Source organism: Phycomyces blakesleeanus (assembly GCF_001638985.1).
Source record: "Phycomyces blakesleeanus NRRL 1555(-) unplaced genomic scaffold PHYBLscaffold_33, whole genome shotgun sequence".
Taxonomy (NCBI): domain Eukaryota; kingdom Fungi; phylum Mucoromycota; class Mucoromycetes; order Mucorales; family Phycomycetaceae; genus Phycomyces; species Phycomyces blakesleeanus.
The window spans coordinates 351,839-369,293 of record NW_017265163.1 but is presented as its reverse complement, the minus strand read 5'-3'; the positions used below and the strand labels follow the sequence as shown (position 1 = coordinate 369,293).

The 17,455-nt window shown below is 36.4% G+C and overlaps 7 protein-coding genes across 7 annotated transcripts; 2 read left to right on the top strand and 5 right to left on the bottom strand.

The window, feature by feature from the left end:
- Positions 1-104: 104 nt before the first annotated feature.
- Positions 105-686, bottom strand: PHYBLDRAFT_118953 (hypothetical protein; the record flags this gene model as incomplete). The annotated part of the gene is made up of 1 exon (XM_018428656.1): positions 105-686. A coding segment is annotated over one exon (582 nt), but the record flags the coding sequence as incomplete, so codon positions are not given.
- Positions 687-1,540: 854 nt separating this feature from the next.
- PHYBLDRAFT_98329 (hypothetical protein) lies at positions 1,541-2,912 on the bottom strand (the record flags this gene model as incomplete). Its single annotated transcript, XM_018444048.1, has 2 exons — positions 1,541-2,576; positions 2,680-2,912. Coding segments are annotated over 2 exons (1,269 nt in total), but the record flags the coding sequence as incomplete, so codon positions are not given.
- A 2,474-nt stretch (positions 2,913-5,386) lies between these two features.
- On the top strand, positions 5,387-7,389 carry PHYBLDRAFT_152124 (hypothetical protein; the record flags this gene model as incomplete). Its single annotated transcript, XM_018432844.1, has 4 exons — positions 5,387-5,530; positions 5,600-5,691; positions 5,901-5,951; positions 6,081-7,389. The coding sequence occupies 4 exons, from the start codon at positions 5,387-5,389 to the stop codon at positions 7,387-7,389; spliced, it is 1,596 nt and encodes a 531-aa protein (XP_018284899.1).
- A 387-nt stretch (positions 7,390-7,776) lies between these two features.
- Positions 7,777-8,610, bottom strand: PHYBLDRAFT_70151 (hypothetical protein; the record flags this gene model as incomplete). Its single annotated transcript, XM_018442220.1, has 3 exons — positions 7,777-8,145; positions 8,218-8,303; positions 8,385-8,610. The coding sequence occupies 3 exons, from the start codon at positions 8,608-8,610 to the stop codon at positions 7,777-7,779; spliced, it is 681 nt and encodes a 226-aa protein (XP_018284898.1).
- A 659-nt stretch (positions 8,611-9,269) lies between these two features.
- On the bottom strand, positions 9,270-10,171 carry PHYBLDRAFT_189203 (hypothetical protein). Its single transcript, XM_018439619.1, has 3 exons — positions 9,978-10,171; positions 9,740-9,899; positions 9,270-9,616 (listed from the first exon to the last, which is right to left on the bottom strand). The coding sequence occupies exons 1-3, from the start codon at positions 10,135-10,137 to the stop codon at positions 9,322-9,324; spliced, it is 615 nt and encodes a 204-aa protein (XP_018284897.1). The 5' UTR covers positions 10,138-10,171; the 3' UTR covers positions 9,270-9,321.
- Positions 10,172-12,363: 2,192 nt separating this feature from the next.
- Positions 12,364-13,486, bottom strand: PHYBLDRAFT_137153 (transcription factor CBF). Its single transcript, XM_018429842.1, has 4 exons — positions 13,423-13,486; positions 13,225-13,297; positions 13,045-13,138; positions 12,364-12,876 (listed from the first exon to the last, which is right to left on the bottom strand). The coding sequence occupies exons 1-4, from the start codon at positions 13,453-13,455 to the stop codon at positions 12,642-12,644; spliced, it is 435 nt and encodes a 144-aa protein (XP_018284896.1). The 5' UTR covers positions 13,456-13,486; the 3' UTR covers positions 12,364-12,641.
- A 2,359-nt stretch (positions 13,487-15,845) lies between these two features.
- PHYBLDRAFT_79752 (hypothetical protein) lies at positions 15,846-17,380 on the top strand. The gene is made up of 3 exons (XM_018443497.1): positions 15,846-16,122; positions 16,198-16,308; positions 16,372-17,380. The coding sequence occupies exons 1-3, from the start codon at positions 15,870-15,872 to the stop codon at positions 16,977-16,979; spliced, it is 972 nt and encodes a 323-aa protein (XP_018284895.1). The 5' UTR covers positions 15,846-15,869; the 3' UTR covers positions 16,980-17,380.
- The last annotated feature ends 75 nt before the right edge of the window (positions 17,381-17,455 follow it).

The following is a 17,455-nucleotide window of genomic DNA, read 5'->3' as shown; positions in this document are numbered from 1 at the left end:
GTGTGTATGTGTGTTTAAAGTCGAGTCACACCAAAGAGTAAAAGAAAAAGAGATATAAAAAAAAACAATATGGTAGCTATTTATCTTTTTTTTCTGTCTTTTACTTAGACGATTGTGTGGATACCCTGCTGTTGGGAATAGCTAAACACAGGGCGGCTGTTCATAGCAAATGGACTTCCGGACCAGACAACAAAATCATTGGTGAAGAGATCGTCCTGACGGAGACCAAAGATATCCCATAAATTGGTTGTAATAAATCCGACTGCCTGAGCCTCTGAGATCAAGCCGTAACTTTCAGTAGATGTTACAGACAACCATCCAGCATCCCACGCCAGGTTGCGAGCCAAGCTGTTGTCCAAAACACCCAAACCAATCTTTACTCCGTGTTGGTGGAGAACGTGAGCTGCGGTTCCGTTTGTCAGAGGTGCGCCAGTAAGACAATGGATTGAATCGAAGTTTGCTGGGGTGCAAAGGCCAGGACGTAAAATCACAGCAATGTCAGCAGCAGCCAGATGAGAAGCAACCAAGTGAGCCTCTGCACCACCCATGATAGACATCTTTGCACTAGAGAGATATTGCTTCTTGAGTTGGATGAGAGATGCGATTTCGTCCTTGTTGTTAACTGAGACAATCAAAGGAATCTCGCCGCGAGCAGCCTTTCCATAGTAATTGTCAGATTTGCTGTTATCCGCAAACAGTTTACGAATGTAGCTAATCTGAGAAGACACGGTTGGGAATTCGCTTGACTTGACACTGTCTCCGATTTGCAAATGAAGGGCTACAAAGGGAGCAACAATGGCACCCTCAGACAACACTATCAATCATAAACAATCAGTATGTATGAGTTACTGGAAAAGCTTCATATAATCATTTTATAAATAAATAAAATATAATCTTCACAAACTTACTGGAATCAGCATTTGTCTTGAATGCTGCACTAACACCAACCACAACATTCTGAGACATGGGTGCAGTAATGGTAGTCAAGATACCACCCTTGTAAGCCTCCTCCAAATGACGGGTTCCAAACTTAAGACCATCGAATGCCTCAAGAACAGTTTTGGGATCTTGTGAAGTAGAAGGCTTTGCAACACCGTCTCCAGTCGAAGACTCGGCCTCGATTTCAATAAGACCAAGGCTGGATCCAACAGCCACAAGTCCCTATCCAATAATAATAATAATAATAATGTTGTTAAATACAGCTGCATAATACTTTGTTTGACTAAGATCTATTACTTACAGGGAGAACATAGCCACCCTGAAGATCGATGGTGTGATAATTCTGGGTAGTGGCGACACCATCGAGTGAGCCAGTGCAATCTTGAGCGACACACACAATCTTTCCGTCTGTGACGACAACTTCAGATACATCGACGAGATCGTTTTCACGCCAGACACGCCCGACATTCTTCAGGATAAAGTTCTTTGCACCAGAAGCTTCCATAACGTTCTCGCTCTTGAGGGTCTTGAGGGGAGTCTGCTCGGGAGTGATTTCTTGAGCCTTAACAGCTTCTTTAGCTCCTTCTTCAAGGGCAGGGGCATCAAACAAAGCAACACCATCAACAAACACTTGAAGTGGGGTAGCACCGAGGGCAAGAGGAGATCTGTCCCAGACAACAACGTCGGCATCGTAACCAGCCTTGAGTGATCCGATACGATGACCAAGTCCCATAGCATTAGCAGGCACCGAAGTGACGGTCTTGAAAGCCTCCTGGGCAGATAAACCATAGTGAGCACTCTTGGCAGCTTCAAACATCAGGTGCTGAGAGTTCAATACTGGGTGGTCACTCTTGAGTGCAACAGGAATTCCGGCATCAAGTAGGATCTTGGGTGCGCGAGGACTAGCCTGGAAAGCTTCTTTCTTATAACCCCAATGATCGGCGAATGTGGCTACAGTGATATTATTAGCTGCTCGCTTGAGAATTTCAGGGACCCGGTAAGCATCGAGAGCATGGTGGAAAGCACTGATGGTAAAGTTAAATTCAAGAGAATGGCGCACCATAGCCTCGATGTCGTGTGTCTCATAGCAATGAATGTTGAGCAAAACATCACCACGTAGTAGGCTAACAAGAGATTCTAATCTCAAGTCGATAGGGAAACGCGACTCAAGACGGCCTCCATTGGAAAACACGGTCTGTGCGGCACTGCACCAATCTTCTTGATCTTCCTTGAGTTTGCGGGCTTTTTCGAGACGTTCACGGAGAAGATAGGCTTCTCCCATGCGGGTCATGGGAGCCAGCCCTTGGTTACCGTAGACACGCTTGGGGTTCTCTCCACATGCCATCTTCATCCAGCGCCATTGGTCTTCCTTGGGCTCTCCAGCCTGGATAAGCATGTCTTCGTTGCTAGTGGTCGAAACTTCTCTTAGCTTGAATGCGAATGCCTCACCACCCATGATATTTCCGGATCCAGGAAGTACAAGTACAGATGTTACACCACCAGAGGCCACAATTTTGATTGCACTATCTGAAGGATTAAATGCATCTAGAGAACGAACAAATGGTGTCAAGGGTTCTGTCATTTCGTTGGTATCCTGGGTTCCATCGTATTCAGGCCAGCTATAGACACCCAAGTGACTTTTTTTTTTATGGTTTCAAGCAATATATTAGCAAACCTCTTCACTATATCCAAACATCTTTGTTTTCTCTTTCTTTCTTTCTTTCTTAAATGTTTTCTTACCTGTGCATATCTACTAATCCGGGACCCACAATTCGACCATCAACATCAATGATCTTTGTGTCTTTCTCAGCTGTGATTCCGTGTCCTACGGCTTTGATTACGCCATCCTTTAAAAACACGTCGACACCTTCTTGTACACCGCCTTGACCGTCCCAGACCACAGCATTGCGTAAGAGAACCGGCTTGGTATCTTTTGGTACTCGGGGGTTTGTGCGATTGACGTCGGGCTTGTGGATATTTCGGGGTTTCTGGAGTGCATTACAACGCTCAAGACCGGCCTGGAGGGCTTCTTGAGAAATTCCAGGCTTGACGGGGTTTTCGAGACGGGAAGTTGGAACAGAGGATGGATTGCTGGCAGGCAAGAAGTTGACCAAGAGAGCAGAGACGGTGAATGCGATGGCGGTCAAGGCCAGCAAGACATATCCAATACGGGCACAGCTCAGTCGACCAGAAGGGCGGACACGGTTCCACCAGTTGTTGTTACTGTTGTTAAGAGGTGTTTGCTCGGTTGCTTCAGGAGATTCTGGATCAGTTGAAGGGATGGCATTATAGCCAGGTACTTGTCCGGCCATTATGTTCCTCTTCTATATATATATATATATATATATATTTAAAAATACAGATGTGATAGAAAGGGGTAACGAATATTTTTGTCTTAAATAAAAAATAAAAATAAAAAAAGGAACACAGGCGCGTTGATTATGAAGCAACAAGAGGTTTATAAAATAAGTCCGAGTTGCAGGAGAAGCAGTCATTAATCCAAGAAGTCTGATTGGCTATACCGCTTTTTTTTTATAAGAGCTTTGTACTGATCAGCTTTTTTTTATAAGCTTTTTCTTGGTAGTACCGATTGTGCGTGTGTGGAAATATTTCTACATAGCTAAGATTGTTAATTGCCATTTGCCTACCAAATGTCAATAATCTGGTAAAATAATAATCTGATAGCGATAATGTGAATTATAAGTATTCAAGCATAGAACATACCTACATACATATATACATGCATGTATATGCGACTTTATTTTATTTTATATATAAGGTCAAGGCAGGTGAAAGACCAGCCCTGTCACTTGTATCTACTTTTGGCGCTTTTTCCCTTTAAAGGATTCTGTCTATCAATCCTATCCCTTAGTCTCGGGGAAAGCAAGTAGCTTATCAATACTTGGTACACAGAATGATCGTGTCTGGGAGAAAAATAAGACAATGGAAACCTCATTGTTCAGCAGACAGCTTAGCGGCGACATGACTTGGAATACAGTGTAGTTCTTGTGAGACCATTCGTGGGTAGAAATTAAGACCGAAGATATGGATATTTTTATATGAGTATAAGGAGGCGTAGTATTATTGTTTATAAGCAGCCTGTTATTAAGCTTTCTAAGATGCGATGAAGTATAAACGTACAAGGGAGAGAAGGTCTTGTATTTAATCTTCTTAACAATACAGTTAAACATTAATTGGTCTCCAAGCCCCATGCAGAAAATATTATAAAAATGAGTGCCAACAAGTATATAGCTTCTAAGTCATAAAAGCCTTGAATTGGTCATGTGCATATATAAAATCAGAATATGCTTCTTTGAGAAATAGGTACATATACACCTTTTCACCATTAGTAATATCCAAAACGTAAAATAAAATAAAATATAAAATAAAATGAAATAAAATAAAACCCGGAGCCTCCGCCGTAGATTTTCTAAAATACCTTGACTTTGAAAGTCTATTAATTTTTATTTTATTCAAAGCCTTCTGAAAGAGATAAGAGGACACATAGTTCATTTACCAGAGTTGGTTCTGTAGTTTTTATGTCAATTATGGTGTAACAGAGATCGTGAAGCTTCTTTTCTCTTTTGATAATGATTCTTGATCACATTATGCAATCTCGAAATACTTTTGTCCTTGTCTGATTGACTATTTCAAACAAGTCCGAGCACACTAATTCAGGGCCGAGATTAAGAAAGCCACGAGAACTAGAGGACCATGTTTAGGATTAAGTGCATTGATTTTCTTTATATGCATACATACCTTTTGCTCTAGGCAAATATATTAATATCCATGCACCCACTTGCAGGGTTTAAGTGTATTTATCTTTATGACTATCGAGATTTATGTAGTCTTACAAAGTGTTAAATTGAACAGTTTTTAAGGTCTATCTATTAAACCATATCTTATAGCCCTTAAATATGTATATATATATATATAATAAATACATAAGATGAAACAGAAAAATATATATAGACCTTTTAGAGACCCATGTTTATCAAATTTTTAGATGGTAAAAAGAGAATTTGTATTAAGATTGGGTTGGTCAAATGAGTTGAGATGATCTTTGCTAAAGAAGAAGAAGAAGAAGAATAAATATTTAAGCATATCTTGGCAATCATTTTTGGTCAATCTCTGTCAGATCATAATGTTTTTGAATCAAGTGCATTTAACATACTTTAAATGCAAACAAACAAGTATACAATTCAAGGTTTTTTTTTGTTGTTGTTGTTGTTTTGCCCTTGACCATGCCACTTTTATTAGACACTGCATATTAAACATTCCCCCCCCCCCCTTTATTTTATTTTTCTTAAAATAATAATAATAGTGGTTGACCAACTTGGTTTATATTCCTTTTATTATTATTTTTGCTCTCTTTTCATCTTCTTTATTATTATTATTCTTTTGTATTATTATTTTTTCACTGTATTTTTGTATTTTCGCTGTTAGAATGGCAATACAATTTCCTTTGATTGCCTCTGACATGTTTTCCGTGTCTCGTATTCCACCAATTGATATATTAGCTTTTCCAGAGTACGATTATTCTTCTTTGCCACCACCACCATATGAACCACCAAAACGATGGACTGAGAGGGTATTGTGATCCATAAAACCCATTTTTCTTTCTTTGTGAGTGAATATTTCTCATACTTGTTATCAATAGATGTCTGCCTTCAAGGAGAGTAACCTGTTGACACATATTCTTGATTATAACATACAAATCATATCTGACCTCCCCAAGGAGACTGTACCAAGGTATTTCTTTTTCTTAATAAATAAAAATAAATCATTCCATTGATTCAGCCCAATAAATATCAGTAAAATACCGAAAAAATATATATACATATAAATATCGACTCCCTTTTTTTTCACTCTTTACATTACATCCCTTCTCTCTCCTTTGAAATATTATTTGGGTTTAATTCATCTCCTCTATCCCTTCTTTCTTTCACCAATACCTTTAGATTCAAATATAAAAATCATTCTACATCCTCACGAGAAGGCTTTGGAAAGAGGTACAAATATATTTATATGTTAAGCTGATGAAAGACACTCTTTTTATTATTGTTTTAAGCTAGAATATATATATATATATATATGAAAAAAGAGACCAACATCCCTTTTATACTTCTTACAATGTCTAGTGATGATACCACAGCCCTTATTATCAACACACTTGATCCACGACAACATATGCAGCAGCCAAACAATACACTCACAAGACTGTTTAGGAATTCACACAAACCCCATATACACACTACATATTATGCACCAACAACAGCAGAACAAGATGAACAAGACCAAGACCAAGAACAAGAAGAAACTATCGACGATAAAATGGAAAAAATCAATATATCATTACAGCAGTTGATACTCGAAGCCCAGACGAGTCTTCAAGTGAACCACGATACAGCTTCCACAACCACGTCCCTTAATGACAATGACAATGAAAATATCACTGATCGATTTGAAGATGCGTGCAGTCCAATAACGCCAACGATAGGATCAGACGACTGTAATGATTTCTTTACAAACAAGAAAACCTGCCAGGTTCACGATGGTTTGGATAGATTTGATATCGAAGAGCAGCGGCAGAATATGGTGCGGTGGAAAGAGTCTGACGTATCAATTGTTCATTTTTCACCCATGTGCTGGTTGGCATGGAAATCACAAGAAGAACGCTACATTCAAAGTAAGAAGAGAATAAATATTGCGTTGGAGCAACTGGAAGAGAGCATACAATTATTATACTATTCCGATGACAGAAGTTCCAGAAGACGTGAGTCTAACAAACGAAAATCAGCCCCTCCTTCATTGTATCACCACCTCAAAAACCAACATCAACAAAATCAACCCAACTCCTCTAATTCACATTCATGTCATACACCCAAACGTTTTGCGCCACAACCACTGGCCCACGCTTCTCGGTTCTATCCTCGACAAAACTCAACACACCATCCAGTCGAAAGCACAACCGAGTTCAATGTAAATAGTCATCAAATCACCCAAACACTCCTGGAACGAATCAAACAAGCCAGATCCTCATTCGGTGTCTTGTTTACCTTTTCTTTAACTGCGACTTATTCTGGCCGTCGCAGATCCGTTAGTTGTCTAATCTCACCGTGGATGGCAACTCACCCCTGGTGTGTTATTCTCCTGGCCACATTGTTCCTTGCAATGGCAACACTATCATCAGCAAAATACCAATGGCCTGGTCCGGCTTGGATGCTAAAACTTTTGTTACACTGCCAGAAAGCATATGTTTCAACTGGTTCACCTAGTTTATCTAGTTCATCTAGCTCATCTAACTCATCCTCACTTCCGACTGACTGCATATCCGAGTGTTATACAGAGACTGAGCTGCATAGTAGATTTGTGAAACCACACGCACAAAAGCATCCACCAGTATACATGACCTATCTTTCACACATTCTCCCTAATGTTTTCCACTAAAAACAAACAAAACAAAATGTTTCTTATTTTTCTTCTTCCTCCTCCTCTTGTATTGCTATTCATACCGCACCTTACTGTACTGTACATATCATTTTTCTTTAAAATCATCTACTCCCCTCACTTGACCATATATTATATTACATTTATCAAGAATCACAAAACATACGTCTATCATATTTATATGTGTGTGAAGAAATGTCACAACCAATAACAACTCCCTTCAAGATCGTCAATACTTTGACTATATGACCTTTCTTTCTTTTGTTCCGTCCTAAAATTCTTTAGAATACAAAGAACGAAGAAGAGAGAGAAATATATAACGATAGAAAAGTTCTTATTATTTAAGGGATACTTTCTTTTTTAATTTTTTTTAATTTTTTGTACTTTTTATAGGGATGGTTTTATACACAAAAGTTTGAAGGCTGTTTTTGAACAATCAACGCGATCAAGCAATTCTTGTGAAATCCGGACTCCTTCACGTCTACGCTGTCTTGCAGTATCAAATTGAGAAGGGCAGTCAACACCATCCAGAGTTATAAGGCCTTGCATCAATTGCTCTGACAGAAGGCTTCCTTGATCATAAAGTCTCTTCTTCTCATGTTCATCTTCGAAATATTCCAGACTGGCGATTATTGCCTCAAACATGTCCACCTCATGGATCAATTCGAGTCCAATCTTGTCAAGAACTTTGTTGATTCGTATAATTAATCCGTATTCCTCGGGGTTTCCAGATGCTGTCTGTCGAACCTGCTCTTCCTACAATAGATCATTTGTTTGTTAAATACAATACAGTAATAAACCCATGCAAAATTTTCTTTTATGACTTACATTTGGCCGCTCTCCTTCAATAATGACAATCGAACCGGGTTGAATACCGCAGCTACTAATTGTTGCTGTATCGTCCTTCATGTATGCTATATATAGTTAGTTAGTTAATTTATTCCCAGGGTCAATGAGAACTTTTTTTTTCTGCAGTTACGAATGAACAAACGAACCTCCAGATGCAATTAAACGCATTGCGGCTACAGGAATTCCAGTTTTCTTTTTACTGATCTCTTTCAAATCACCCACAGTGACCTCATGGAAGTAACGCGGGAGGTGAGTGAGTGGAATGTCATAATTGTTCTGTTTCCATGTCAGCACGATGCGTTGTTGTTGTTGAGTTGACTGAGGCTTGGGCGTAGATTTGTTGTTTCCAAAAAATGAGTTTACAAAGTCCATGTTTGATGTTAAAAAAGATAAAGAGAAAGAGAGAGAGAGAGAGAGAGAGTTTTTTTAAGAACTATAGAAATATAAAGTCAAAAAGGACAGTAAATAAAGGCTGGACCGGGTTTTGTGTGGCTAGAGGACACAAATGACTCTACAACAAGAGGTAAAAAGGAAGGAGGAAAAGACTAATAAAAAAATGAACGCAAAGTAGTGAATATTTGGAGGTGAATACTGAGTTTAGAATAAGTAACAAGAATAATCCCATCTGTCCACATATTCTTTTTTTTTCTGGCTATCAAAACATAACCAATATATACTTCACTTTCACTGTTCAGTTAGATATATAGAAAGGGATTATTGAGATGATCCTTTTATGACCAGGCTTATAGGTAATCTATATAGACATACATATATGTATAAGTATAAAGAAGGAGAAATGGCAAGACACGTTTTCTGGTAAAAAGTAATTGACTAGATCAGCGATTGTGCAGTAAACCTGTCAAATTCATTGAGAGCTATTGTCATTCATTTTCTATAAAATAAATAGCATGGATCATAATGTAGGGTATGTCATTGATTAAATATATAAAAAGGGACTTTGAGTATAATGGTCCAAGAAGTATTATTATTTCAGTATATATATATATATGTAATACACAACACAACACAAGGAACAGGAACCCAGACACACAGATTTCATTTATTTACCACCAGTCGGTTAGCTTACAAAGTGCTGGGTAGTAAAAGACCAAGAGAAACAAGACCAAGAGCCAACCAATGAAAATTGATAAGAATTGGATCTCTTTGAAGAGCCAGCATGGAAGTTGATCTAACACCTGTCTGGGAAGTAATCCACATCAATCCCAGCAATACATAGCCGCCCTGACGGTGCCAGTTCCAATACTGTTTCTTTTGGCTAATGTTCCCGACCAGCCGAGGAAAATAAGCCAAGATCGATCCAAAGATAGCCTGCGCAGTAAACCACATTACACACATCACACCCAACTGACCATGTATACTTTTTATTTATTTATTTATATATATATTAGCTTTGGATTTTAGGTGAACAAGATAATTCATACTATATACTATATTATATTATATTATATTATTATTAATATGGATCTTTGTATAAACTTACGTAGAGAAATGAGGTTTGTTATTGCGATCCTTTGTGACATATATTGCCGTAAATCCAGCTTCAATGACAATCAATCCAATTGCTTGGAAATAACCGTGCCATGTCTTTCGTTGTTTGTGAGCAGAGGCAGGAAGTGTCGGGGCTTGAAGTAATGCAATACCTTAATTTGATATGTATATAAAAAAAAAATATTGAGAGAAAAGGGGTGGAGCAAGGACGTGACAGTCGGACGGCTTACCCTCGGTAATAAATATCATTGTACCCACCATAAGAATTGGGTGGTATAGAAAAAGAGAAGCAGGCATGCGAAGAAGAGGTTCAAGGGAAAGGCCTGCAAAAAGTAAAAGGCCAGTCCAAAGAAACAATGAAGCAGTCGTATTTCTTCTACTAGAAACCATTTCTCGAGTATTCAAGAATAAATATATAGAAAGAAGAAACAAAAAGAACAACCAAATAATAAAAAAGAATCAAAACAAAAACAAAATAAATAAATAAATAAATAAAATCAAGGTTATTATAATTAAGAGCTGGCGTTATTGGTGGCTTTAAAAAAATATTAAGAGAGAGGGATGTGTGTGTATGTGTAAACTTGAGCAATATTTTTTTTTTGTTTTGTTTTTGAATACTTTAAATTTGCATGTTGTTATATGAACTTTTTTGGATACTGGATATCCGGCTTTCTACTTTTAGTATAATTTGCATTATAGAAGTATGATATATCCTTTTTAGGCTATCGAAATTTTGTCTGAAAGGACTCGTTTTCAAAGTAAGTTTTTTTTTTCTTTTTGGCTGAAATGATTATAAGAACCCTATAATTGTTTTGGTATTTAAAAGTCCTTGGCACAATTTAGATGTCAGACTTACTTTATTTGGTAGCGATAACAATTTGATTGGAAATTGCTACAAGTCCCACACCATAATAGCATAAAATTTCACAAGGACAGGTAGGATAAGTACATGTTTGAAAGTAATGGGTACCTACGGTTAGAGCATATACTATACATCAAACCAAGTTATCACAGGTATATGAAACCTTGGTATATATTTATTTCACCTTTTAAGAACTCATATATTCTTTGTTGTTGTTGCTCATCCAGTAGGCGAAGGTTGATATCATGACCTCCAATGTATGGCTTGGTGTAATACCAGCTTACATAACAGTGAGAAATCAAAAAATAAAGTAAAAACTGAAATGAAAATAAACAGATATTAGCTAATCTTTGTTATTATTATTCACATGTCACTATAACAAATCACGTCAAGCATAAACAAAGCAAGACTTGTTTTTTTTTTGTAAAAAAAAAAGTGTCTGAATTAAACAGACATTCTCTGTTTTGCATTACAATTAGTTATCTCATTAACAACGACAACATGCTGAGTAGAGATGGTTTTTATTCAACTTAAGAGAGTTATTTCTGTACTTATATTCAGTATATTATATAGCATAGTTAATCTAACCTTTTCTTTTTTTTTATTGTTGAGATATTTCTTCGCATTCAAAGCATAATCACAGGCTCAACAGCCTATATATATATATATATATATATCTATCTATATAAAGTACATACCGATCCGGTTACATAATGATTACTTCTTTTTCTTTCCCTCTTAGATCCTCAAGAGTAAAATATATATACAATTATTGACGGTGCTTAACTACATTAAACAACTGTCAAGTTCTGTGTTGATTTAATTAATAAGTCTTTGCATTGGTCATTTAATTGCTATTTCCTTAAATTATACAAAAAAAGACCCCCTTATAACTCTACATAGAAGCTGTATTAAGCAAGACCATTAAATAAATAAATAAAATAAAGACAAAAAGAGTTGATTAAATGAATGTGTATTCGTATTTAAATCAGTCTTTTACGCATTAGAGCAGATGATTTAAAAATTGTTTCACAATCTCTGTAGACCAAAAAAATAAAAATAAAAGACTGAGCCTATCCTATAATATTGTATGTTCAAAACGCCTAATTTTTTTTTGTTTTTGTTTTTGAAAGAGAGGGGGTTTAGTAGGTTTGTATTTGAATGGTTAATATGTCCAGTTTAAGAGTGAAAAGGTTGATTTTGACTTGATAAAAGCAAACATCCACTTCAAAATGATCTGCCGATTTAGGCCCTTTTTTCCTACTTAAAGAATGGAAAAATAATAGGGAAATAAATATTACACACGCTTGGATAAGATATTTGCACATCCTATATAATATCTGGCTGTCTCTTGTCACATTGATTGTACTGTTCCTTATTATTTTTGATAAAATGATTGTACGCTTTGTATGGTGCAAAAATATATCTCTTCTTATATTATACATGCAAATACACACACACATATATATATATATACATACATACACATACATATATCTGGCGCTATCTGACCCCCTTTCATTTATGCTGATCCACCGGCTCCAATTAAACCCTTGACTCTAATATCATAATATCGTAGTGTCTTTTTCCCGGTCAATATTTTCGTATTCTTTCTATTCAACAAAAAACGTTCCCAAACTGCAGGATGCCTTTTACGTTATCCGGGAATTTCGCCATTGCTCTCCCAGTAAAATAGTTTCTCCAAATAATAATAATAATATATATAATCAAATCAACCTGTGAACACTAAATTTTTAAAAGTAAATACTGTGTATATAATATAAAAAAAAGGGCGTGGTTCAGGAACAAATCTACAGTACGTGGGCGGGTGATGTGAGAGCCAACAATATCCAAAAATAAAAAGAGTGTGTGAGATAGAGATAGAGAGAGAGAGGAGGCGTTTTTCTTTTTTTTTGTTGGTTCGGATGAGGGATGAAGGATGAGAGATTAATGCTGAAGAATGAAAGGAGAGAAGGGTTTGCTGTTGCTGTTGCTGTTGTGATTGGAGTTTGGGGTTGGGGGGGAGAAGAGTTCATTCGTCTTCTTCGTCTTCTTCTTCTTTTGCCTCCTGCTTAACCTTTGCTGCTGTCTTTGCTTTTCTACTCCTTGACGGCCGGGTCACAGCCTCTTCCTTGACGTCCTCCATTGGTGTTACAGCAGTGTCTGATGCTACTAGAGGGGCTGTAGTCATTGCTGAAGGATCGGGAACATTTGCCACCACTTCTTTCAGAAAATCAAACTGTTCGACTGTTTCGATCGTCTTTTTCCTATCCAATCGATTCACACGGTATCAACCAAACTGTATCTTTTTAAGAAGAAGAAGAAGATATTCTGACTTTCTATGTTTCCATCGATGTTGACTTAATGTCAATAAATGGGTAAAAAGAAAATAAAAAGAGGAAGATAATAAAAAGAATGCGAAAGATAATTCTTACAAGTGTGCTGCAGATAACCGTTTTGCGTTTCGAGTTCGAGTCTCTTGGCAGGCCTGATCTATCAGCGACTGCATAAACAGTTCGAGCGCTTTGGCTATAAAAATAATAATAATAGCTGGATGAGCTACAATCTTCGGGCATCTTTTATTTCGTAACCAACGATTTTACATCGAAACTTACAAATCAAAATAGGTGTTGCTTGTGCTACTTTTCCGACATCCTCATCGAGTTGCATGATCTTCTTGATGCGGGCCTAAAAAAGAGAGAAAAGAAAAGAATGAGAGATAATACGTGGATTAGTATAAAAACAAAACAAAAAAAACTAGGTAGCAGACAATAATAGTCTATTATTATTGTTGTTATTATTGAGGCACCTACAACAGGGAACTTGGTTTTGTACTTCTTTTTCATTGAATTAATAGACCAAACAGGTGTGAGAGTGAGAAAGGCAGAGATGAGGGTGTCTTTAACTTGTTCTTGCCACGCGGCTCACTCTTATACTGCATTTTTCACAATGGCGTTCGCTATTTTAAATAAATTTTACGTCAGAGAAAAAATAAATAAATTTTGCATCCAACAAAAAAAATCTTTTTTTTTTATAATTAAAATGAAGCGTCCTAGCCTTTGCCTTTCAAAACTCCTTGCTAAAAAAAAATAGAGAACTCATGATTTACCGTAAGTTTTACATTGTTTAACCGACGTGTTTTATACATTGTTCATCGAGGGTGAATTCATAAGATATAATGTGCATATAAGATTGTTTTATTTAAAAAATCAAATATGTAAGAGCTAAGCAGTACGGGACACAAAAAATAAATTAGCTATAACCTTTCAAACATTTCTATATCTTATTCTCACAAGTAAAGACAATAAATACTAGAAGTGAGATATGTATATAACCGAACACGCATGCTTTCTTAGTGCTGTTTTCAGCCTTATCGTTGAAATGCGTGTTTAAAGAAATATAGCACGTGATAATGATAAAGTACGGGCAAAATAAAAAGAAATAAGGGTATGCAAATCTTATATGGTTTATCTTGTATAGCATAAAAGTTAATATAATTCGTGTTAAAGAAGTTACAAAGTGTATTTAAAGTTAAGTTAAGAAATGATATGTGTATCGTTAAAAAAGGAAATTTTATCTTTTTTGCTTCAAAGCAAAACGAAAAAATAAAAATTTCCTCAGTTTTCTATCTGACTTTAAAGACCCTTTACCAAAAGTAGCAGTCTTTTAGTATCTGTGTTTAAATTCTTAATCGACTTAGAATAGGGAGACGATGGTTGTGATGGGAGAGAGAAAACAACCATAATGACCTTGCTAACATACATTTTTACGAATAATTGTCCAATAAAGTATCTATATTAATATTGTATATATACTATGCTTTGGATCCAAGGTTTTACTGCTATTCAAGAAGATTTATGTTATGTTTACTTGTATTTGAGCTTGATTTATTAAAACAAGCATATCCAAAGAATAACCTAATATGTTTACCACTTCGATAATGCGCTTAAGAAAACATATACGTAAACTTTGTCGCAAGTAATAGTTTGCAGAGGTATGAATAGCATCTTAAATTATGTAGCCAAATAGCAGACACAGTTTAACATACGAGTTTACCCTTTTGATAATCGTATCCCAATCCTTTAGGACAGATACTCTGGACAAACAGTTGTGTAGAAGTCCGGATACTCTTGTATTAAAGCAAGCTCATTTTTGGTCGTTTACTTTCTATATTCTTTCTTTGGCTTTAATGTTATACCATGCAAACTTCTCGCAGTTGATTACTTGTCTTTTTCATATGGAAAAGTGTAATTTTTGAAGATTAACTTCCTTTTACTAGTTATGAGATTGTTGTTGAGAGTAGTAAAGACTGTACTTGCTTGTATATAAGAGGGCAGTATGTGAAATAAAAGAAATTTAGCTAGAATATGAAAGACAAATTCTCTTATTTATACTGAACTTTTTGAAGTGTTATGTTAATAGCTGATATCATGTCCCATATAATGATTTTTGCAAAAAACTAATTTATATTTATAATTGACATTATTATATATGCTAGCCACAATCATCCTTATATAGTCTATGCCATAGCATTTGAAAAATACCAGATAGATATGTCTTCAAGAATCCAGAGGATAAGGTTCAGCTTTAGAGGCTTAAATAACCGGTAAATCTTCAACGGATAGCTTTAAAAAGGAAATGAAGCATCGGCGTTATAATACTTTTACAAATTTGAAAATTCACTTAGCCTACGCCTACGCCTACGCCGATGGTTTAACGGATTGGATAGCAAACTGGCTTATATTTCGTTTGTATAATGGACAAGAGTTGATGAGTTGGCTTATGAGCGCACCATTTTTTTAAAAGAAAAATCAAACAAATACCATGCTTATTATTTTATTATATGAGATCAGAGGAATACAGGAGGAGAAGTTTGATTAATATTATGAATCAAGCTGAACAAAAAAAAACACAGCTGCTTTTCTTTTGGTGGTATAACATTCGGCTTGGTGAATAAACTCTCTTCTTTGAGGCTTGGACTGCATCGCCTTTCTCTAATATGCACATTCACTAAACTATTCAGCTTATAACCTGCCACAAATTTGTATATATTGTAGTGTATGGTTCCAAGAACATTTCCCAGAAATCATGAAAAAAGTGTATTGGATTCTTCTTGAGCTACACAAAGAACTATATATAGTCAATTTTTTTAGGTATTCAATATGGAAAGTATCCTTGTGCTCCAGCTAAATAAATAACCTGAATATCAAATCTCGATCTCTGAAGAGCATCTTTACAAAGAAAAAAGATAAAAAAAAAGATGTCGACTTTTCTTTGGTCAATTAGATCCTGGATCACAACTGGCCTCCTTCGAGTCGCATTCACCATCCCATCCACACACAATGCTAGGCTGATTGTTCATGTATTAGCCAAGTTATTCTTTGGCTACGATAGTACTTGGGTAAAGACAGAAGAACATGGCTTCTGGGTTGGAAGAGACATTCGTGACATGAAACGAGAAGAGCTAGATGATCGTTTGGAAAACAGTGCACGCGTAGTATTCTGGGTACCAGGTAAGCGACAACGCCTTTATGTCAAACAAGAAAAAAAACAAGCAAGTTACTCATCGCAAACACTTATTTATTTAGGTGGTGGATTCAGATTTAATCTCGGCCTGTTGTATGTACCGACTTTTATAAACTGGCTGACTGCACTTGATGATAAGGGACTTCCATCAACTTTCTTTGTAGCAAAGTATAGTAAGTATGCTGAAAATTTATTTTTCTTTGATTTCTAAACTATAAATTCTTTTTTCTTGTTAGGACATGGACCACACCATTTGTTTGAAGATGTTATCCAGGACCTTACTCAAGCATACGACTGGCTCGTGTACACAATGAATGTCCCGGCTCACAAGATTGTTTTGGGTGCAGACGATGCTGGTGTCGCTGCTCTTGTGGATACATTGTTGAGCTGTACTCAACCTGAAGATCGCCCAGATGGAATTGTGTGTGTATCGCCTTACACTGGACTGGAGGCAGGAGGAAACTCATGGCAAAACAATGCTTCATATGATTACATTCGCCCTGTTGCATTGGCTCGTATGGAGGACAGCTATCTTATACCTGAAGACATGCCCCAAGTCAATTCAGAGACTGCCTTTAAGCTTTTTACGACAACACTTCCACTTGCCGATGCTCTTCCTCACCGCATGCTTATTCTGGTCGGAGGTCACGAAGTTTTACTAGATGATGCAGGTCTATTGGCAGAAAAGGCTCGTAAACACGGTCTTCAGGTCACTCTCGTCCAAGTACCTGAACAGGTCCATCTGTGGCCATTACTTGGAAATATTGTGGTTAAAGATCCAGAAGTAATTCAAAAGACTACTGAGCGATTTGTCGACTTTGTTGGATACAGCAGAAAGTCCTAGATACACACACACACATATATAGAAACCTTTCAAAAAAAATGAAAATATAAAGTAAATAACTATCATACAAATGTATATATATTCACACATATATCTAAAAGACCGCCCAAGTTTTTACACAGTGGGCCTTTTTATTTTCATTCGTTCATTCGTTCATTCTTTCTTTTTAACAACCAATCATGATAGGTAACAAGAGTCTTTGGGGTATATATATATAGATGAAACTCTTGGAGTTAGTATAAGTACATACAGTCAACATCTTGTTGATTTCTTGGAACTATAATAGAGTTTTGATTATTACAAGGATAATATCAAAACGTTTTACATATAACACCGAATATTGTTCGTAGCTCTTAATAGTGAACAGTATAGGATCCAGAAAAACGCAAATAAATATTTCCTTAAAAAATTCGGTTTATTTTGTAGTATTTAATGGAGGTTTCATGGAGCTACTATGTCAAGATATCTACCCTACA